Genomic DNA, 24,897 nt, shown 5'->3' with positions numbered 1-24,897 from the left:
CATGGTGATGTTATATAAATGACAATGTTTCTCACACCTGGAAAATGATACATTTGTTACAATCATGCAGTCATTACTTTTTCCTGATTAAAGATAAGTTGAAGAAACCTTTACCGCTGCATTTTTTGTGAAGAGATTTGATTTGATTCTAGTCTGACTACCACGTGGGAGACCCGGGGTGGATGATCTGGGTCGGAAATTTTCTGGCTTTTTCCCGCATAAATGGGCTCCATGGTCAACCAGCCTCAAAAAGGTGGCACGGTGCTATATGCACAGGGAACTTTAAATTCACCTTCACCTGTATATATTGTATTCATTTCTGTACTCCTGAGTAACTACGTTTATTTTTTACATACGAACCCTCTACTATGTCGATGGCTGAGGGCCCCCTAAAAGCTTACTTGTCTCTGGGCCACCCGCACTGCAGGGTTTTGCGGCTTGTAGATCTGGCATTGCACATAGTACTGCAGCTATTTTTAATCTTTCTATGGACACCCATTTTTATACTCTTACCACTGCAGTCTGAATACTGAATTGTTTTACAATTAATTCAAGGCATAATAATGCTTATGTGAGTAGTTTGGGCAGGTCAGATTTAGTGCTACTAGCATTTCATTTTTGTGGTGTTTGGAAACATCAAGCATCTGCAGATATATAAATGTATGAATATCATGAATTGAGTAGTTTATAGATATGTGATATGTAAAACCTCATGCATTTTAAATTTTATTCTTAAAGGAAAGTAACAAAAATGTGTAATGAATGTTTAAAATAGTCTGAGCACTCGTGAATCTTTGATACATTTCTCTCACAATTTGTATTACAGATCCCAAAACTAGGCAAGTGATACAACGAAGATATAAGTCATCTATGGTGAGTAAAAGTTTAATTTTCCAGCATAAGAGCTAAATAGAAAACTAGTTGTATCTATAATGGCCTCTTTAGATGCCTTTTTTCTTATTTCTGCAATATTGTTGTGTGTATATAAATCCTTAGCATGCCAGGGTAATGTACAAGAGCATATAATTGGTGGAATATATATTTTTTTCCCACAATAATTCCAGATGATAATGCGTTTGGATTCTAGTATCAATTGTAAAGCATAGTGCAGAATCAGAAGAAGAAAATATTAATCCAACTCAGTCACATGAAATGATATCACAAAATTCTATTTATCTCAGTTAAGTTATTATTTCTTTCCAAATTATGTACATCTCAAGAAATATTCCTTCTCTCATCTGTAGATAATGAATTATTGTGTTGTTTTACTACTAATCTGAAGTTTAGATTTGAATTCATGTCAGGAACAAACAGAATACAGCTTGTAATTGAAAGATAAGGCCAGAAGGAATATCTGATAATATAATAATATTATAATTAAATAAAAGGTGAAGTGGTCCCCTGTGCTTAGCACCACGTCATGGAGGCATATAGGGGCTGTGGGGGTAACGCCCCACACTTTCTTGATCCGGTCATGAGTGGAGTGGAGGTGATGTGATCAGCATTACGCCCCTGTCCATCTTTACCAGTGGCGTGCGGTGACATTTAAACTAGGGTACGCAACATGGGCCAACCGAAATGAATTATTGGGGCCAGAACCCCCCCCCCCTGGCCATCATGTTATTCAGAAAATAACTTTTTTCTACAATTTTATAATGGGAAATTTCTCATCCTTGTATCAATATCCAAATGTAACGAGGTAAAATATATGTATGATATTTTATATTCGCAAATATATTCTGATGTAGGTACGTAGAGCCCAACAATTCAACTTTGATTATTTCCTTCATGCAGTGCGATGAACATTGAACGGGAAGGAAATGGCACAATCATTTTCCGTCCTTTCAAATTTCATGTAATAAATTAGATAAATCTCAGTATCCTCTACTATTACACAACACCTTTCGCAGAGGAAACCAACGAATAAGACCAACAATAAAGTTTCACTGTTTTTCTACTCAGTCAATCACTCTGTAGAGATATTTTTTCTTCTTGTCAAAAATCAAAATGCCTAATATACTGCTTACCATCCTTCACAACTCCTGCCTGAAACAATTTTTCCAAATCAGAAACAGACCTTCCATTTCGGATTGTTTACACTTTTTTCGTAAATTCCGAAAATCCCTTCTCCAGTATGTCATCAATAACTCCCGGTCCCCCTATTTTATCACTTCATGACACCGACAAACAATAGAGATCCTGTAATGTAAATAATATGAACGAAACACTCGCTGCAAATTTCACACAACAGAAGAAAGCAAAAGTCAACCTCGCACGGTACGTTGTGTCCGGTCCCGCGTTCTTGTGAACGAATGAATCGGAGTTGCCAGTCGACAAAGTATTTTGTAGAAGGGAGATAATTAAGGACAAGTAGAAAATACGTCAGCATACATCCCAGAACACTTCAAAAGCTAAACTACCGTACATCAATTTGCAATGTCTTGCGGGAGGGAGGGGGGCTCATTCGAATCCCATTGTAAGCATTGTGTTTTATTATGTTTTTCTTTTATCATTCATTCATATCGTCGGGTCAACAATCAACACCCATGCTATGGAACTCAAAGGAAATGTTGATCCCGAAAGGAGATAAACAGATACTTTCATACTCTGAGAATTGTGCGAAACTTGCAAATTGTTCACATATTTTCCCCTTGACACAGTGGCAGTCCATTCTGGTCCTCACCTCCCTATACGAAAAAAAAAAAAACTTGCTAGCGTAACTTTAACCTCACATAAATATTTTATATGTGATAGTTTACGCTTATATTAAATATGATCTTCCACCACTACATATTCTTGCCCTCCTGTCTGATTCCTGCATCACTTTTTGTAATGTATTTTTATTGCAACCCAACAGTGATCTATCTACGCGTGGCTGCTAAATGCTAGTAAGCTAAGTATTCCAGAAAAAAATATGTTGACTACTGTCAACACTGCATACGCTGTCAAAATCTTGGGTACCCTCGAAGCTTAGAACCGGGAAAGAAGTGAGAGAGAGGGAAGCGCGGGCAGACCCAAACACGTGGCCGGGGCTGATATGAGCCAATGGGGTTACCTTCCGAATTTCTAGGGTACCAAGCAGAAGGAACAGCGTCTTTCTGCGGAAATCGGCAGGGACGCGGATCGGGTGGTTGCCGAAGTCTCAATCGGGATCATTCGGGACTGCCTTCAGGAAGGCAGCAGCGTGTTCGTGCGGAAATCGGAATTTCTTGCAGTGGAACTGCTTTCGGAGCGATAATTGTTGAATTTTCATGTTCGGGGAAGACGAAAAAATGTTTATTTTTTCTTACTGTGTTGTGGGTACGCAGTGCGTACCTTGCGTATCCTGAATGCACGCCGCTGATCTTTACCCCCCCCCCCAGGGTTTCCCCCAGCTACCCATGTCATTCAACGCATTGTAATATTTTTTATATTGTTTGTTGGTATCCCTAACATTGCCACTTTATAATCAAGGAGTCCAAGATTTGATTCCACATGGAGCCATATTTCCCAGTATTTTGGATATCACTTTAAACTATAGGTCCAGTACATCTTAACCCATCTGAGTATAAAGTAAGCATGAAATATACTTTACAACTGTCACGTTGGGTGGGCTGGTGTGTAAGTGCTCACCCAAAAATGCCTCTGCCCACCTGAACAAATTCAAGACATAAATGTTGAGGATAATATGAATGCTTTAATAAACATACTTCCAAAAGTTAAGCATGCAATGGTAAAATCAATAGAAATGGAAAAGTAAAGCTTTCATTAACACAAAATTGCACATGAAGGTAGCAAATGTGTTTATGCATTAAACATAACAAGAATTGTGTACAAAGATGAAAAAAAATACTTTTCGTAAGTTATATGATGACGTCACATTTGCATTAATATAATGATGTTGAAAGGCAAACAAACCAAACAAAATGTACAGTAATATGGTATGTGACCACCCCGGACCTTCACACAAACTTTACAATGATTTTCCATGCTTTCAATGAGGAGATCAACCATCGCAGTGCGAACAATGGCCATTCCTCCATTAGGGCAGTTTCCAACTCTCTGAGACTGGCTGGAGGAGGTAAACGTGCAGAGACAGCATGCCCGAGGGCATCCCAAAGGTTTTCAATGGGATTAAGGTCAGGGGAATATGCCAGCCACTCCATACAAGAAATGCCCTCACTTTCCAGGTACTCGTCAATGATGTTGGCTTGATGAGGACAAGCTTTATCGTCCATAAGGAGAAAATCAGGACCAACTGCTGCAGCATAGAGTGTTACAATGGGGTCTAGGAATTCATCCCGATATCACGCAGCCATCACAGAATCGCCTTTAAAGATGTGCCACTCGGTGAGATATCCCATTGAAATTCCACCCCACACCATGATGCTGCCACCTCTGAATGCGTGATGTTCGATGATGTTCTTGTCCTGATTGTGTGTGCCTCATTCTCTCCAGACCCTTACACGCTTATCATCTGATTCCAGGGCAAATCTGGACTCGTCCGTGAACATGTTGCACCAATCTGAGACATTCCAATTGACATGTTGACGATACCACTTTAATCTTGCTCCTCTGGGTTGGACGGTTAGTGCAACACAAACATGTGATACTCGGGTGTACAATCCCTTCATGTGGAGCCTTCTGCACACAGTACTGGCAGATATTGTCTTACCAAGTGCCGCTGCAACCATGGATGTAACAGTTGTGGAGGTCGCTAGTCGATTCTGCTTGGCTACTATAGCAATATACCGATCATCAGAGGGGGCAGTAACCCTTGGTCTCCGGACAACGGTTTGACTTGTTTGGAATTGTTTCCATAATCGAGAAATTACCGAATGATCAACGCCAAAGAAAATAGCGACTTTTTTGATTGATTGTCATGCTTCAATGCATCCGACAGCATGCCAACGCTCACTATCTGTCATTCGTCTTCTTTCAGCCATAGAAACACGAAAATTATAAAAAATAATCCTACAAAAGTTATAAACACTTTGTTTCAGCTTTTAAATGTACCTCAAACCCTTCAGAATGCTGGTGTCTTCAACGAAAGTGTGATGATTCTTGCACGAAATCCTCACTTTTATGCTATTTCAAGAGCACAGATTAAGCACCTATGTACAGATGATATACTCTCTACTTACAAAAAGGAAGCTACACATAAAGCTACACATAGAAACTGATATCTACATCCGCAGCGATTTTCAGCCACTCAAATTCAAATACGCTTTTGAAAATTTGCATTACGTGCTTAACTTTTGGAAGGCAGTGTAAGAAAATGTATATTCTTGTCTTCTCTGTGCACCTTTTTCTCATGAATATTATGGATACTATACTGATTGCAAACCCATATGGCAGCTGTCCTACTTTCTGCTACATCGTTCTATCTGTCCACGAATCGTCTTCAGGAGAAAAGGGGCGGGGGGGCTGTTTGATGAGTCTGAACAACTTTAGTTGCGATGTAAAAGCTCTAGAGATAACATCGCTCTCCTGTTACAATGTTGCCAAGCGTACGTCTGTTTTTGTCAGTTGTTTTTATTGGATTGTTTGTACAGTGTTTGGGTGTTTTGTGTACTAACTTTCCGTGCTTTGTGTACTAATTTTCCATGCTTTGTGTACTATTCTACAACTTTTATCCAGTAACGGCACTGATCAACACTCTCTCTCTCTCTCTCTCTCTCTCTCTCCCCCATTTTACAGTACGTTTGGCAACATGCTGTGTATCTGAAGCTTATTTGTTTCGTCCCACCAGGAACTTCCGGTGCCTTGTGTCTCAAATATGTCCGATGTCAGTTTAAGACAATTCAACTGATCGCTGATTCGTTGTTTTCCAGCTGCCAGTTGGATTTGCGAGCAGTATTGAAAGGCTCACAAATCATCCTACAAGAAGTTTCGCTGTTGTTGGATTTACATTAGTTAACTGAGTAAGATAAGGAAAATCGTTAGAAAATATGTTCATGAATAATACCTGTGAAATTTATCTCTTACTTAAAACTTGATACAGTTAATACTTCTGTGAGTGGAAGTAGCACAATATATGGCTACAGCCCAAGTGCACATGTGGCGTACCAAATCATACAAGATCAAATAAATGTCTTAAAACAACCAAACATGTAAATAAAAACACCTTCGCGTTATTTTCATATGGAATGAAAAAGAACTTATATCCATGACAAGGCTTCTGTATCCCAGTATTTTGTTAATTGATGTCTTATCTCGATGATAGGATAATTGCTGACTTCACATGAACATTGGGAAGGGGGTCAAGATTGACAACAATATTTTTTTATGTATAATATATATATATATACACACATTTGGGGGGCAGAAAGTGCGCTGAACCCTTAAAGTCTGTGCATATGGTGATAACTTTCAATAAATGAGACTTTTTCCAAGAATTTTAAAGTGCTATGAACAAGGAAAGGATTGCTATGTAGCTACCATGCTCAAATTTGATGATTTTTTTTTTGTCTAAACTCTAACTTACTTTCCACAATATGTGTGTTTGTATAGTATGAGTGTATGCAAAAGTATTTGCTTTCCAAGCGCGATGCATATTTCTGTTGAACCCTATCGAGCATCTCTTTTCCTGCATTGGCCAGAGAAAGATTTGCTTCAGTAAGTGATCTCTTCTGTAATGGTAACGACTTTTCGAGATTAATTTTGCACAAATTTCTTTATTTTTATCTCTTTTCAGTGATATCTTGTGTGAAAATTCTCCTTCTTATGATGGGAAAGTTTAATGCAGAATAAACGAAAATTGTGCATTCCATGTGCATTTAAACACTTTCCCCATCTGATATTAATTAAATGCAAATATTCATATGCCCTTGTCAATTTGTAAAGCCCCCGTGAGCCAAGTAAAAGGATAATTCATTAACTCCCATCAAAGAAACAATATTCTTTCGAGATAAAAACTCATAATATTAAAAACTGGATATTCAAGATCATTCATTTGAATTATGGAGAGAGAAAATTTTTTAAAAGATCTTCACTGTTGTAGGTGTTTACATACTTTCTGTCGCCATCTTTAAATATATAATGTACACACAGCATGTGTCTTGTATTGAAAGAAAAAAACAAAGTATTTCATTTTGTAAAGAAGGGCAGTTGAAATTTGCGCAACTGTGAATGTCGAATTTTGGCGTAACTTTCCGAATCTAAAATGCTAAAATAACATTTGAGTTTTTTGAGGTTTTGCTTTAAGTCCACTTTATGCAAAGTAAGGCTAATGGGGACTGGGCCTACAGTTTAAAGTTGAATCTGAACCACTATGTGCCTCCACCGGGTATACTGAAATTGCATTTCAAATATTTTTGCTGCTAGGTATCTTCCTTCCATGTACCGCGGAGCCATGACCCTCTCCTATAGAAGCGGCACTGGTCTCACAAATATAAATACTTTTTGTGACCTAATAACTTTCGCTGCCTCTTGCATTGGTAAAGAATTTCTTCTATAGGTTTCATAATTTTCGCATGAATTAAACAGTACAGCCCTCCTTTTATTTGGTACATTCACGTAATAAAGTAGTACGTAGAAAATGTATTCTTAACTTCACATGATAAGACAATGTATTCACTATAGAAAGTGAAATACATAGTGAGCAGTTGAAAGCATGGACAGGCAGATACAATGAAAGGAAGGAGGACCTAAATGAGAGAGAAATAAGGAGATTATATCAAGACTGGCGTAGGAAATACAGAAGAAATGATACAGAGGAAAAAACCCTGAACAGCATCCAGTGGTGTCGCTAGGCCATCTGCTTTGGGGTTAAAATATTCTTAATTTCGCTTGCCGCGTAAAGTGTCAAGCACTGCATTAACACCTGCAATTGCCTCTGCAATATCAAGGCTTGGTGACTGCAACTTGTTATTGAGAATTTCTGTTATGGACAGAAGCTCAATGAAAATAAACAGAGACGTCATGGTTGAGAATTTTCTCAAAAATTCATAAAGGCCTAGGGCTGTACATTTATCTGCTGAATCTGATGGTTTCCTCTGATATTTCAAAAGAGTATCATAAGTTTTTCTCACCACAAGTAGATACCTTATTTGGCAAGCCCATCTAGTTCTACTTAGATTTTTTTTAGTTCTGCACGAACATTTAACTCTGTCTGTATTTCTACAAACCGTGTATGAGCTATTTCGGACGTAGAAAAGTAGGTATACAAGCACTTGAGGATATCAAAAAAATTTCCAACTTCAGGAATATCTGTACAAATGTTAACTAGAACCAAATTTAACCTGTGAGCATAGCAATGAACATATAATGCAAAGGGGTGTTCTTCCCTAAATAGCCGTTGAACACCACTATTTTGACCACTCATGACAGCGGCACCATCATACCCCTGACCAACACATATTGCATTTTTTATATCATATTCAGACAGCTTTTCACAAAGTTGTGCCCTTAGTCCAATTGCACTTACATCTTTAACATTCAAAAAACACAAAAACCTCTCATTAAGTTTGTTATAAATAAAATAGCGAAGACCTTACCTATGTTCCTTGTATCATCTGCAATAACTGCAAAATAGCCACTTTCATTTACCTCCGTTAATATTTTTTTCACAGCAAAGCTGCACTACATTCCAGCAGAACGTTCTGGGAGTCTGAAGAAAGATATGTAGCATTCTTTAGCATAACGTTTTGAAATGTTACACTAAAATCAGTATCAAACTTCCCTAATATTTTCAGAATTTCACGCACATTTCCTTGATTGAAACTTTCTTCACTTTCATCATGGCCTCTTTGTGCTATGCACTGCCTACCTGTGAGCAATAACACTTCAACAACGCGATGAAGATAGAACGGTATTTTTTTATTTCATTCACACTGGCATTTGTCAGACGGTTAACTACTGTCCCCAATTTTTCTGTACTTTGGTATGTCAGCCATTTTTCAGTTGCTATTACATTAGAAGCACATTTCTTGTGATCTTTAAATTTTCTATAGCCTTTTTCCAGTTACGAACACCAATCCTGGTAAATGCAGGATCTGCCTTACCTGTCTGGCCTACGAAATGTCTACAGGGAAAACAAAAGGCTGCATCGTGATTAACACTGTACTCAATCCACCGGAAACTTTTGTACCATACTTCATTAAAACACCTATTCTGGTTATCGAAAACACTACCTGGAAATCTGGAAAGTAACGGTTGTTTTGGCCCTTTGCTTTTACTGCCTAAATCTGAAGTGATGAAACTCTCGACTTCTTTTGTAGATGAACTTGGAGTGGGAGGACATGTTTCCGATTCAGCTGGTGCAGTTGAAGCATGTACCTTATGTTCATCGAGACAATCTGCGGCTGTGCTGCATTTGCTTAAAGCTACCGATTTCAGGCACTTACTTCGAATAATCAATTTGTCCATTGTTGTATGAACAACAGTAAATGTCACAAAAAGCTTTGATAACAAACACAGAATATCACAAACTCCGTAACACAAAATGCACCACTACCGTTTCCTCACGTAGCAACCGTTGTGAAAATAGAACAAATGACGGCAATCGTTTGCACTGTTACCAGCTAAAGACATGACGTGTCAGATGTAAGATCGTGGTTTAAAAAAAACTATGTCACAACGAAACGATTCTTTCCCAGAATATGTATCTAGAGGTATATTCCTGCATTAACAATTGTTCAAATATGTTTTCTCGAAATACTGTATGTAATAATAGCTAAAAATTGAGGGGGGCTTATCGAGGGATTGGGGGGGGGGGGGCTGAAGCCCCCCAAAAGGGCCTAGCGACACCACTGGCAGCAACAGATTTTTGAGGGTCAGGACCTGTTAAATGTTTTTCTCAATAGGTGACAGCATCGAGTCTCTTTGCCACCTTTTTCTAGAGTGGAGTGAATAGAGAGAATAGAAATGAGAAATTTGATTAGAAGAATTAACAAAAGGTTTACGCATGCATATGCATGCATGTGTTTGTGTGTGTATGTGTGAGAGAGAGAGAGAGAGAGAGAGAGAGAGAGAGAGAGAAAAGTGAAAAACCAGCAGAGGAAAAAAGTTACTGAAAGGATAAATAAGAAAACATACACCATCAAAAAGAAATGGGGAAACAAATATAAACGAAATCGGGAGAGAGGGAGAGAGATAATGCATATATATACACATACTTTATATCTGCCCACCCTAATTTATAAATATATGGATTCTGCCCACCGGGTCAACATTTTCTGGCACCGCCCCTGTGTCACATATCAATCAAGAAAAGTTTTACTTTAAAATATTTATTGGGGCTGTGGCATTAATAAGTACTCTAGCCATTGTGTTGGATGTAGGTATATGGTATAAATAGCCTGTAATTTAGTGCAAAGTTCAAAGCAAAACTCATTGGAGTCATCTGGTTACATATATCAATTAAGGAAGTTAATGAACCATTCATTTCCTTCAAAAAACATTTTCAGTTTGATATCAGATGGATAAACTGCCAGTATCAATAAATTTTATATCAGTACCTAATTTGTATTGGTGATAATTCATATTGGTCCATCCCTAATATTTATAAATGAACTTATTGGATAATCAGAATATATTAAAAACAGTAGTCATTTAAAGCCACTCAATTTAGGACCAGAATAAATAAGAAATCTACATTTTGCATATTTCCAAGTATATTTAAATCTTTGTATGGAGGTGGACGTGAAGTTGCTGATACATACATATTTTCTCTCTTGTTCTAAGTTCATACTTCTATGTATGGCTGGCAACCTGAGCATTGTGAGCAGTCAATTACTGCCTTCTTTTTTATCTCATATAACCTTTTAATCCTTTTAACTATATACATTTTACCATGTTTTAACCATATCTTGTCCAGCCACCATAAGAAAGCACATGATGTGGTGAAAGCTTGAGGAAGTGAAGGTATGTGACAAAGCAAACAAGCAATAAAAAGGAGGGGGAGGGGATTTTTCTGTTTGAATGTATAACAAGTAATCAGAATGGGTTTCTAGCTTTGGAAGAGAAGCTACATACTTAGACATTTGCTTTACAAAACTGAGACGTATGAATTATATGCTTATATTCATAAAAAATAATAACAAAGTGGGAGATTTTCTCACTAAATTACAGGATGTATACAGATATTTGAGATTTGTAATGTGAACCTACCATCACATGGTAGCTATAACATTGGTATGTGTCATGCAAGAAACATTTTATTAAAAGGCACACAGGAGATAAAAAAAGGTAAAGTGTTCCCCCTGTGCTTAGCACCACGCCATGAAGGCATAGGGGGGGTGTGGGGGGTAACGCCCCACAGGAGATGTACTACGTAAATTTTCCAGCAAGATATTTTCAGCAATATTTTTCTTTCTTCAGCAATATTTTGACTAAATATGAAATTTTGTGAGAAATTGGCTCCTCTGAGAAGTACCAGTTCAAACACATAGTAAGAGGTGTATTGTTTAGTTTGATTACAAGTTTGGAATTTTTACATTTAAGAATTTGCTAGGAAATCTTTCTTTTTTTTTAACTGAAAGTGTCAATTTTAAATTACTTTCTATCATATTCTATAGAAATATGTATTATTTATTGCCAATGTTTTGTGTCCTACATTTTGACTTAAAGTCCTACATTTTTGGACAGCATGTCCTACTTTTCCCTTGTAGCGATCTGGTACCTTAGGAAAATGACTTCCTCAAAAATTGTTTCCAACTTATGAAACTGTGACAAACAAGCAAAGCCCATTTAAAAAAAATGTAAAAGTTCTCGAGATATTTGGTAGAAAAGTGTGCCAAAATGAAAACTCAAATTTGGAGGAAAATAAAACCAAAAAGTACCAAAAATAACAGTGATTTTAGGAAAATATAACACCAAAATGTCGAGGTCCCTGCACAGTAATGCATCAGCCCACACATTGGTAACTTCTGGAAAACAGCCTTAGACATCACTGGTATGGTATGGCAGACAGTAACCAAGAACTTTAGGATATCTTCTTGTTAGCCATTCAAATAATGTATATTTAACAGTGTTCATATTGACCTGGAAAACCCATAGAAATTAACTTGTGAATGGAAAATTCATGGAAAAGTCAAAGGAACATAGTGTGATTTATATATTCGCCAGAATTTGAGAATGAAAATATATTTCACTTTTCGTTGACTATCTTCTTGTTTAGAGATATTCTCCATGAAAGTTTTCTATAGTTTCTTTGTTAATTTATTTGGAATAATGTTGGATTTGCCTGAATAGTGAATGCAGTATAATACTTAAAAATTAATTGCTAGCAAATAAAAGCACCACAGAATGGGCTGGAAATTTAATTTAAAAGTACCTGCAAAACTGGAAGAGACAAGAAATTTGTTTTGCCAAAATGAGTGAGAACCATATTCAAGGTATGCTATGGATGGATACTCATGTTATATGGGACAAATTGCCCAAAATTCTCACAATGTATATAGTTTAATGAAAATGGCATGTTAAGGATTAATAATGAATATATGCTAATCTTAACTTTTTGATTTACACTTATGCACTCCCCTCTCTGGTTATTTTTATGTTTCTAGGCAAACAATGTGAACCTAGCTATTCACCGTGTGATCTCAGTTAACCTAGCCCAGAGGATCCAGAACAACCATCATCCAATAGCCTGATGTGTTGCATGGCATATGTTGATGTTGTAAGCTTCTTTTGCTTTCGTTTTATCACTTTTTATCACTTTTATGATTTCATTCTTTTATATTTGCTTGTATGTGCTGCATTAATTATAGATTGGTGTTGGTTGATTTTAACATTGAGTATAATAAGTAAGTAGAAGTATATTGTTCTTTAGTCCATCCATATATCAATTTTTTTCAGTGTACAAGATGGTGAAATAGGCTTCATGGCACACTGTTACCAGGCCCGTAGCCAGAATTTTATTTCAATTGGGTTCATCTCTTATCAACAGCTGCCATCTAAAGGCAAAAAGTGGGGGGTAGAAGCCCTGAAGATGAATTTCTCAGTATATTACATCTTATTATACAAGATGTTTAATCCTGCTAAGGCAGTAAAATTAATTACCGCTATACACTATTTAAATATAAGATATTTGTTGGATTTGGGGGGGATGGCTTCAGGCCCCTTAACCCCCCTCCCCCATCTACATGCCTGACTGCTACCTTGTAATCAAGGAGTCCCAGCTTCAATCCCAGGTGGAGGAACATTCACAATGGTTCGGATCCTGCTTTAAACTACAAGGTCTCCGAGAATGAATGGTGTGGTTTCATGAGGTCTCTGTAAAGTATGTATTATGTGTAATGGATTGAAAGTGGTTTATTTAATTCAGTCACTCAAAAAGATTTCATTCATGTGTTGTTTTTTTTATTTTCTGTCATTGTTGTTAAATTTATAATTTTTGTTTAAGAAGTTTAACCCTTAAAACAATTGCAGATCAATTGAAGCAGGCCTAACTAAAATTTTAAAAAAGATGCACAGGGGGATATTTCTATCATGGAAAACTCAAACTAATCCCCCCCCCCCATTTTGATTGCTTCTTGGCACACACTTCGAGTACTTCCCCACTTTGCTACTCATGTGTAAGAAGAGTTGAATTGTTGTTTTCCCGAATGGTGGATTCCCATGGCCTACAAGAAGTCCTGATCTTATTCCATTACACTTCTTCCTCTATGGGTATGTTAAAATGAGGTTTACAGTGAAAGAATTGATGATCTTGACCACTTTAAGGAATGAATCAGACAAGCAATTGCAAGCATTACTCCAGATGTTCTTGTCAGAGTGTAAACCGAAATTGAATATAGCTATGATGCGTATTGTGCTGTTAATGGTGCACATATTGAAATTTACTAATATTGATCGTAATATTTTTGAGTGACTGAATAAAATAAAAGCACTTTGAATCCATTACGCATAATACCTACTTCACAGAGACTTCATGAAACCACATAATTCATTCTTGGACATCCTGCACAGTTCCAGTCTTGATTAGCCTATCTGATCATAAATCAAAGTCTTTGCTTCATCTTCTTCTTCTTCTGCATTCCCTAATAGCAAAAAGGGATGGAGAAGAAGAAGAAAATTAAATATTTCTCCATCTTGTACATTGAGAAATATTGATAATGGATGGAGGAGGAACTTTTCAAAGATTATAAGCAGACAACATATGCTTAAAGATATCATATGATCCATAAGAGAATCTTTGCAGATTGTCCATGCAGCTACAGGCATCTTAGAATTAGTAACAATAATATTAGTAACATAGTTTTAGTGGCTAGGTACATTTATGGTGACTAAAATCACATTATTTTCATCATTGTTACCTTCTGAAGTATAAAAGATAGATAGTTTTGCTAGATATAAAGGTATGCTAAATATTACACACATTCATTTTTTTTTTTACATTATTTCTTGCCTGACACAGTGTTGATAACATTTTTTCGTGTCCACCATATTTGAAATTATAAAATCATCAACAGCAAAATCAGGACTGAATGAATGCAATTCCATCAGTGAATACTCATATGACCAGTCTGCTATGTAAAACTCATCCACTACAAAGCTATTCCTTTTACTGCACACTTTCTTCTGCAGACTTCTAGAACTTGTCATCAGCATTCCTCCTAATGTTGACAGTTCCTTGCCAGAACGTACTTCCCGAACATTGCTAATATTGAGTATGTAATTTCTTCTGTGCTGTCTTGTTTTTGTTTGGCTTGTTACAGTTTCAGTATAAAATGATCTCCGCGGTGGCTCAGTCGGTAACGCATCTGACTACCATGCTAAAGGTCCCGGGTTCGATCCCCGGCTGGTTCAAATCCGGGAACTTTTCTAACGGTGGAAGCGGCCCCGGCGCCCACCCAGCGTCGAATAACATGGGTACTTGTGGGAAACCCTGTGGGGTAAAGGTGGTCAGGGGCGTGATGCTGATCACATCACCCCCACTCACGACCGGATCAAGAAAGTGTGGGGCATTACCCCCACATCCCCTATACGCTTCATGGTGTGGTGCTATGCACACAATGCATAAAATTTTCCTTTTTACTTAATATTGGACCTGAATTTCCATGAGCAAGGGAAATTTCCCTTCATGTATGGACACATTGCATAACCAGTACAAAACACGAATTAGAACTTTCAAGACTAGAAAATTTGTCAACAGATGCATTGGTATAGTGTACAGAGTGATCACAAAGTCCCATTACCCCCTATTGCGTGTCCACATCATCATAGATGGTCGCATTGTATTAATGTGAGATCATGGCAGAGGACAACTCGGAGGTAGTGTGACTATTCGTTATGATTTAGTCCAGAGTGTCTGTGTGTACCCCATCGTTTTCATAACAGAGTATGATGCTCCGCCATGTACGATGGAAAATTCTCCTCAACATTGCTGGCGTGATGGCAGTAAATGCACGTCAAACAGCATCCTTAAGTTTGTCAACTGTCTCGTAACGTGTGGCAGCAACCTTCTGTTTAATGAACCCCCATAATGCATTGTCACAAGATGACAGATCAGGACTTCGGGGTGGCCACCCCAAAGGCACAGGCAAATGGACAGAACCATGTCCAATCCATGTATCAGGAAATACCTCATTGAGATATTCCCTCACGGCAATAGCATAATGGGCTGGTGCTCCATCTTGCTGGAACCATACACGACCGAGCAGTCCCTGTGCTTGCAGATGTGGAATAAACCAATCACGTAACATGGTGAGATACGACATTTGATTCACAGCACCGTCAAAGAAATATGGACCCACCAAGTAGGTTGCAGACATTCCAGCCCAGATCATGACATGTGGTGGGTTGTGTTCAAGTTCTTCATAAAAATGTGAGTTTTCTTTACTCCAGAAATAAATGTTTCTCGCTGTTGCACTGCGATATATCACACACTCGTCCGAGAAAAATACTTTACCTCTTGAAGGAAGAGTTGTAAAGACATCGAGCATTTGCCCACAAGCCTGATGTGATGACATTTTTGCATGTCATTATCACTCAATTCGTTTACAAATGAAGGTTTAAATGCCTTTAACTTCAAATTCTTCTTCATATGTTTTTGTAATGTCGAGTATGGAACTCCCAATTCCTGTGACGGCTTACGAATAGACTTTTTTGGCGAACGTTTGACAGACACTGCAGCCTCCACACACGTTTCCAGTCGTGTTGATGTTCGTCCTGGACGGAGCTTATCTTTTATGCAACCAGTTGCAGAGAGCTTTTTCTCCCACCGTAAAATTGTTGGTTTTGGTGGGGAAGGTTTCTGAAACCTTACAGTGAAATCATGCTGAATATCTCTCATTGATTTTCCTGTATGGGGTCGTTCGTGAGCCCACGTGCTCATGACGATCCGTTCCTCCATGGTGTAAGTGGACTCATCAGCCATGATTTAGATGTAGATCCTGCAACAATAAGAAACAACAATTCATTAACATCTATGTAATACACAGGGGGTAATGGGACTTTGTGCTCACTAACATCTATGTAATATGTAGGGGGTAATGGGACTTTGTGATCACTCTGTAGAATAGTAGGACAACAGTTTATTTCTAAATACACTGTATAATATATTGTGAACAATGTATCTTGTAAAAGTAAACAGCATACATTTTGAGTGTGGGTGAAATTAATGTGTTAGTGTTTATCTTCAGTCATATTCATAAATTTTCCAATAATTCAATCCAATTTGGATATTCCTAAAACCTAACTTCTGAATTGATGGCAACTAAACACAGTAATAATTTTGCTTCTTGTTCTATAATATAAAGAGGAAAATAACATTGTAAACTCACAACAAATTCCATGGTGTTAATATAAATGAAATGAAAGTCAATTATTATGCATACAGAGGTTGTTCCGTCTACGTTTGGCCAATTTCGTTCCTCCCCCCCTGCACTCAGAATGAACTCACCCAACCTTGGTCAGGCATGTTTGTCAGTGTAGTGTGTGGGCTGTAAAAGAGTGGTTGTGTTTTCTCACTGGGCCAAAAATCCCGCCAAAACTGAGCCGCTTTTTGGGAGGAGTGCGTTGTATAACTTTCCAAGTGTTTGCATTTTCTCGCTTGGCCGAAAATGTTGCCAAAACAGTTGCTTTTGGGAAGGTTATGTTGTAGCCTTTTATGACGCAAAGTTCAGTGTGTCAATGATCAGGAAGTAGTGTAAGAGCAAGAATTGTGACGTTAGTTTGACTTTATTCAAGAATGTGATCGGCAAGTATAAGGATTGCATGGCCCCAGCGTTCGGTTCTCCAACAAAGGGGACGAGAACACGGCCGTGCACACAAGCAAACCACCAGTATGCAGGCGAAACTTCACAGAATGGGCATGCAAGAGAATCCACCGACCCAAAGACAGATGGAAAATCATCTAAATATGTCTTTGGAAACTGTTAACAGCACCTTGCACTTGCATACTGGTGGTGGCTTGTGTGCACGGCCGTGTTCTCGTCCCCTTTGTTGGAGAACCGAACGCTGGGGCCATGCAATCCTTATACTTGCCGATCACATTCTTGAATAAAGTCAAACTAACGTCACAATTCTTGCTCTTACACTACTTCCTGATCATTGACACACTGAACTTTGCGTCATAAAAGGCTACAACAAAACCTTCCCAAAAGCAACTGTTTTGGCAGCATTTTCGGCCAAGCGAGAAAATGCAAACACTTGGAAAGTTATACAACGCACTCCTCCCAAAAAGCGGCTCAGTTTTGGCGGGATTTTTGGCCCAGTGAGAAAACACAACCACACTTTTACAGCTCACACACTACACTGACAAACATGCCTGACCAAGGTTGGGTGAGTTCATTCTGAGTGCAGGGTGGGAGGAACGAAATTGGCCAAACGTAGGCGGAACAACCTCTGTATAACGTCTATACAGTATTTTGTTTTGATACGTATCATTTAAGGAAATTTCTCCAATATGACAAATGACACATTCCAGTCATTAACAAACAAATCAATTGCAATGTTTCAAACCATAGTAGCATGTTGTGCTGCACAAGCCTGGATTCAATTGGTCAATCCTCAAGTGTCGCTTGGTGTGCCTTCTGGTAAGGCACACGAAAGTCAACCTCACTTCCCAGTAACTGCTCCTTGCAGGCCAAGGAGGCTCTTGCACCTGGACCCACAGGCAGGATAATCCTTTGTGGGGTTGTGTTGTCCTGTGTGTGTCCTTAAGTTTGCTGAGTTCCCCTTTACAATCTCAGCTTCTAAATGAAGTAGGAAGATTATAGTCCTCACACACAGTATAGTTCTTTGATTCTTGTTAAGTAATGAATGAATTAGTTTTAAATATTGAGTGAGGAAGTTATTAACAGACATTTTTTTTTTATTTTCTTGCTAGGGGCTTGTCCTAAATTTTGATTTAGTTAAAGGGTATATCCCAGTGTTGTGTGACAGGCAAAAGTAGCCTATGTGCTGATATGTCCATACTAAAAAGCAAGTCAAGGGTCCGTACAAACAAAAGAGAATATGATTTTCACTCGCAATGTACAGTTTTTCTTGTCAACAAATTTCCTTAATTTCAGAGGTGCACAGAGAGGAGCAAAAATAATTGAACTTTGTTAAAACAAAAAGAAATTATTTTTTTAAAAATTACCTACCTTATTTTTTTTCTTCAAACAAACATGAGGGACTATTTATTGATTGAATTTTGGTTGTTAAACATCATTTCTCTTCCTGTGGGCAAATCAGAATTGGGATTTGTGGATGATTAGTAATGGTGAAAGGACTCACACAAATTGAATGTTTTTGTAAAATTTTGTCTGTCCAAGATCATTTTCATTAAGATTTTAGCATAAAAGGGAGTTGAGAGGATACATCACAATCTTTGGGGGAAAGGGTATGGACAGCTCTGCTTAATTTGATTTAATTTCAAGATCATATCATCACTATGATGTCACATACAACATCATTGCAGTCTGTTGAATTGCACTTTCACAATGTAGCATTTCTTTCAAGAAAAAAAGTTTCACAAAGTATACTTCTTTAATTTAACTTTTAGTTACTGATATTGGTAATTTTTAATGCCAGTTCATCCTTAATGTTTTTTTGTTTTTTTTCAGTCTGATCAAATATGCTATGCTGTGCTTTGCGTATTCTCCTATGTAGCTGCTGGACAGGAACAGCGGAGACTTCAGAGTGAAGCACAAGCAGCTAGTGGCGCCACTGGGGCATCCAGGCGCCAGTAGACTCTTAAGCTTCAAAGAACAGGCGTTTTTATGGAAGGGTCATAATGGCACCAATGGCAGATGAAAACTTAAGATTTTCTTTCAAAAAAATGATGTGGCCTTGATATCTCGATCTAAGTAAGAGATGTTCGTTGTTGATCATGTGTTGAATAAACAATTTGTCACAGAAAATCTGCTTATGTAAGAACAATAATGTGCAAATTGCACATAATTAGTAGCTTCTGAGTTGCATACATACATATATATTTTATCTTGTTCTAATCAAAATTTCAGAATGTGGGAATAAATTGCAGATGGATGTATCCTATGGATACAAATTACTTTCACAAACATGTGGCTTATGTTATACAAAATCATGTTAAATAAGAATTTATATTTCTTTCAGTCAATAAAAACTGATCAGGAGAAATTTCAATGCATCTCATAGCTAAAATAGGGGAAGAGAGAATTTCCAAAAAAAAATAAAGTATTACTTTTTATTTGTAGAAAAATGGAAAAATTTAATAAAAGTTTTCAAATGGTGATTAACTTATAACTAGAAGCTACAAAAATATTTGATTTGCATCAATATTTGATGTGACTCTGCATGTAACTGCAAATTTGTTTTGAAAAGAACACTACAAATGGAAAAATATTATAGGATGTAGACCATCCAAGAAAAATAACACTAGATGTAGTGGTTACAGATTTCACCTGGGTGTAAATAATTACAATAAACTGCAAGATTTGTTGGTCCAGTGTTTTGAGGACAATTGTGGAGGTACTTGCAAAAGGGGAGGACTCCATTTCAAAAAACACATAACAGCAGCAGTTGAATTATCTGCATTGTTCATGCAGTGAAAAGTGACCCTTGACCCTCAATCAGCTGCTCCAACATACAGTTTTCACAACTACAACTAGTGAGGAAAACACGTGAAGTAGTGTGATCAAAGCAATGCTATGAACACCTTTGCAACTAGTGGCATGACCAGAATTTTAATAAGATTTAATTAATAAGCGGATAGGTATTTGTTTAAACAGTTAGTCCTATATTTTCACATACATTTCCTCAATTCTATTAGGGGCAGGTTAAGGCCCCAAACCAACTATCCCTCCCTTCCCTTGGGCATTCTACTGTTTACAACCCAGTTCAGAGCATTGATGAATCTTGTGGTTCACATGATAATTCTGTCTTGAACGTTCACTAATTAGGAATAATCTTCCTCAAGTTTTATTTTATTGTAAAATAATTTGCTTAGCTTGTGATAAATAGAATAAAAAATTCTATACATCAAGTTAGAAACACTGATATTTTAACTTTATTGCCATGTTGCACCCTCCCCAAATTGCACATCCTTACAGTTTTTTCACTATTGGGTCTGGTAGATGTTGAAAAGTTACAGCAGAAGAGTGTGCAAGAAGTAAAGCAAATTTTATTTCTATTTTCAATCAAACCAATTAAAATGGCCTTTTATGAAATGTGGCAGTGGGTCGCCAAATATAATAGGCAAATAAAAATTATATATTTTTTGCTGTTTATTTATGTAAGAAGTGAATTTTATCAGACATGTTTGTTCTATGAATTTAAAAAAACTTGTATTCTTCACACAAATAGAAGTTCTAATACTTCCCACTTTGTGCATTGAAACTTCTCATTTTGCAGTGAAACAATTGATCATTACTGATATTTCAGTTACTGTAAACAGTATTTGCCAGTATTACATGTAAAATGAAAGCCACTCTTCTATTGTTGTATCTCATTATTTTGATAAAATGTAAAAAATTACAATCACAGAAAAAATATTAACATTATCAAACAAAAATGCATGGAATATCTTGCAAGAATATTATGGTGGAAGTCACAATTAAATTTATGCATTCGTTCAGCATTCTGGTTCCTAATTAAAAGATAGAAAACTTGCCTTTATCTGACAAACATAGAGTACACACATTTTTTTTAGAAAGTTTTGTGGTTGTATCTGATACATCTTAGCAGTATTAAACAGAAGTAAAATGTAAATTTTATTTAGATATAAGTGTGTGTGTATATATATATTTTAAAGAAAGATAATGTATTTTCAGGATGTAGGTTGAAATCTTGTGCTGTGATGGGTTTGTGAAATAGTTAGTGAAGTTAACACCATATATGGTTAGATCAGGTTGGGTTGATACCAAATAAAAACAAGAAGTATTCAATTAAAGTGTACAATAACTTTAACCTGGACATAACATTCTGGCTTTTGAAGAGATAAAATAAATTGAATTAAACTGCATTTTTTAAAAAATAAACAGCCTGTAACATATTTTTTTATTATTTGTAGTGCAAATTCCACTTAATGTTTCTATCTAAGAGTCACATTCTATAACACGCTCATCCATTCATTATTTCAGTTCCAATGATTAAATATTATAAATTGTGTACAAACCAAAGAGAGAAACAAACAATTTTGTTAGTGGAATGCATTTAATTCATGTTTTTAGGATATATACAATGAAATATTTACAACCTTTCCCCTCATCTATTAGTTTTGTAGCTCTGAAAGTTGACATGTGAAAAAAGTAAGCACACATTGCACATTTATTAATGATACTTCTATATTTGCTGCAAATTCTATTTACTGTTTAAAAAAATATTCCTCAAAAGATATGGAGAAGTAACGATACAATGGAGAATTATAAATTTATGGAAGATAGTAAAACAAAAGTTCTATTACGTACAAAATAAAAATAAATCCCTTTCATGCCGGCTTTTTTCATCATTAGAATCTATAATCAAATTTTTGTTTTCACTTACTTAATTCTATTAAAATGATAACAAATAGTACATTTGGTAAAGATGATCCAGACTTAAGAGCGAACTTCTATTTTCTTCAGTCAAATTATGTTTTCCACAACCAGATCATGGATGGCAAAATATTATGGAATAGTGTCTTGGTCACATTTATACTTCATACATGCAACACAAAAAATGTTTAGCAAATCCTAACACATTTATTATTCATTAATTCATAGATTTCCTGCTTTTGTTTAACCACTTTTGAAGTGATTTAATAGTCCAGCATTAAGCAGATTTCATAATGGACAGTGGAATCATGTTTCAACTGTCTATCAAGTAAATATACACTAACAGTGATTGTCTTAAAAATAATGTTAAACTAACTGGCTGTTGTCTTCATGTTTCCTTGTGTCTCTTAGCCTGTATGCTTGAAACTGTGAAATTAAAATACGAGTGACATTTTTTCCACACATGTTGTGAGTGCTTTGTAGACATAAAGCAACAAAATTTAGTTCACCATGTGTAGTTTAGGGGGAAGAAAATCACACGTGTGAGAAATATGTTAATTTCTGCATATGCGTTGTATTTTCTAAATTTTCCACGTGATCGACAATACAGACAAGTGTCGCGTGAACTGTGATTGAAAACTGCAAGGCAGAAGTATTGAAAAAAAAAAACATGTGCAAAGAAAATAAGCAAGAGTCACATGAACAGTGTACATACTTACGTTGGACAATTTCTTAAATACATACAAGTGTCTTTCTCTAGTTCACGGAATACCATTTTCCACATGTGGAAGAAACATTTGATTAGAATATTATGATGTATGCAAGAACAGTGTTGCAAACTTAGAGTTAAAATGCAAAAGTACCACAGTTTGTAATAAGGTTCATATTATTTGTTGAGATTACCAAGGTTGTGCCTCCACAAATATATTTAAAAGATGTTTGCATGTAATGTAAGGAAATTTTTTCATAAAAAGTAATAATAATGCAATTGTTTAGTATGTTGAGCAGGAGCAATATGTTTGTTTTATAATTACTGTATAGTACCCATTGTGCCATTGATAAAAGATAATACCTAATAATAATTTAATTCATCATCAATGTGTATGATTGTGAGAGCAGGTGTGTAGAACATTTCCTTATAAATACAGATAATTTTTGTTACTTTTTTCCTCTGTCGGTTAATGTTATTGATACTATTTATACAGAAAAACTGTGTGTTACAATTTTTCTTCATTTCATACGTTTTGCAAGTGTACAGCTGTAAATTTTCATTTAGCAGAAAATTCATTATCGCCCCATAATTTAAAAGAAAATGAAATGTTGATTTGTATTATTGTGTAAACATATCAATAAAAATGTACATAGAAGTTTAAACTTGAATATGTTCTTTGGGAATACTGAAGTAATTATGAATTTAAAAACTGTTTGGAAATCAAATTGTTTAAAAATGCATATTTTGATTTTTCTTTCATCTTTCTTGAAACAATCATATTGAATAAGGGTGATAAATTCAAATAGCCTTTTCTCACCAGACACTTTTCTAATAAATATTATGTCGCAGACTGAATTTACATCATCATTTGGTGTCTAAACATTAAATTAATGATCAGAAATTTTTGATAAATATACATTTCTACAAATGGTGCACAGACAATCATGCAAGTTAGGGTTTATAATATTCAATATACAGTGTGTCCAAATAGAATGTGATGGTTTTTCAAACCAATTTAGTGATAGACTAGTTTGCAGGAAAAGAGAAAAATAGCATAATAGAAAGCCCTGTAGTTTACAATTTTCACTTTTTGAATATGATATCAGTTAAGTGGCCACCTGAGTGGCGAACACATTCAGTCAATCTAAGATTAAAATGCTGACCAAGGCAAACTTTTATAGTATAAAAAATATACATAAAAACAATAAATTCTTGTGAAGTTTTGTCTGAAGAAGACCCTCTTAGAGGGTGGAAACATTATGTTTTTATGTATATTTTTTATACTATAAAAGTTTGCCTTGGTCAGCATTTTAATGTTTTATTAATATGGAAACAAGGCTTAACAGTGATATCAGTCAATCTGTGGACAATATCACTCATGACTCACTCCAGTAAAGTAATGTTTATTGCCCTCATCACAGCAATAATGCATTTCTTTAGCTGTTGGACATTACATGGTTTGGTAGCGTAGACCTGCCACTAAATATTCCCACATGAAAATGTCCAGTGCTGTGAGGTCTTGGGACCTCACTGGCCAGTTGATATCAGCAAATCTTGAAATCACATAACCTGGAAACCATTCATGCATTATTGGCATTGACTCTCGAGCTGTATGTGAGATTGAAACCAAAGTACACCATCTTTGTCTATAACAGGTAACTCCAGTAGTGTAAACATCTTTTGGTAATGGACTCCTGTCACTGTGACAGTTCGATTATTCTCCTGCAAAAAGTATGATCCGATGATTCCAAATACTGACACCCCACATTAGACTGTTACCTTAGTGCTCTGCAGTGATTTTGCAAACACCTGTTTGGGTTGCCTTTCATTCCAGCAACAATAGTAAAAGAGTTGGATCATTGTTTAGAATGTCTAGCATTGTGTTACAAAACTGTAGGTGTGAGGGTGATCATTTGCTTTCAATTCCTACACAATCAGAATTTTATATTGATGCAGTTTCAGGACTGAGTGCTATATTCAGAAAATACTTCCACTAGAGATATTCAAAGCAAGTGAGTGTTACCAGAGTACATTGGACTTGATGCCACAGTTTGTTGTACTCGCTCTACTGTTTCCAGGGAACGTACCATGCATGCCCCCAAACTGATAGTCACACTCCCAGTAGCATTGAACTGTTCATCCCATTTTAGTATAGTGTTTCTTGATGGGCTGAAACCATGCCAAGCAATCTGAAAACACAATGAAAATGCTCTCTGAACTTGCACAACACTTTTAACCCTCTGTCATCTGCATCCTCATAGTAGCACAAATGTCCCGCGTGCGGCACTCAGTGCCACCTCATAAAAACCAACGTTATTT

General features: G+C 36.5%; 1 protein-coding gene across 14 annotated transcripts in view; it reads left to right on the top strand.

Moving 5' to 3' along the window:
- The window catches only part of Rab3-GEF (Rab3 GDP-GTP exchange factor), a 335,149-nt gene extending 311,909 nt beyond the window's left edge, over positions 1-23,240 (top strand). For 13 of the 14 annotated variants that reach the window (XM_083134034.1, XM_083134032.1, XM_083134044.1 and 10 more), the window contains 2 exons: positions 827-873; positions 18,978-23,240. In XM_083134034.1, the coding sequence (XP_082990160.1) occupies positions 827-873; positions 18,978-19,103 (173 nt within the window). In that variant the 3' untranslated portion in view covers positions 19,104-23,240. Of the gene's footprint in view, positions 1-826; positions 874-12,488; positions 12,602-18,977 lie in introns of all 14 variants that reach the window. The other variant, XM_083134033.1, reaches the window with a different exon arrangement.
- Positions 23,241-24,897: the final 1,657 nt, after the last annotated feature.

The sequence above is a fragment of the Lepisma saccharinum genome, chromosome 13 (genome assembly GCF_977018435.1).
Source record: "Lepisma saccharinum chromosome 13, izLepSacc3.1, whole genome shotgun sequence".
In the NCBI taxonomy this organism is placed as follows: domain Eukaryota; kingdom Metazoa; phylum Arthropoda; class Insecta; order Zygentoma; family Lepismatidae; genus Lepisma; species Lepisma saccharinum.
The sequence above is the reverse complement of the archived record's forward strand: the minus strand, read 5'-3'. Positions and strand labels throughout refer to the sequence as shown.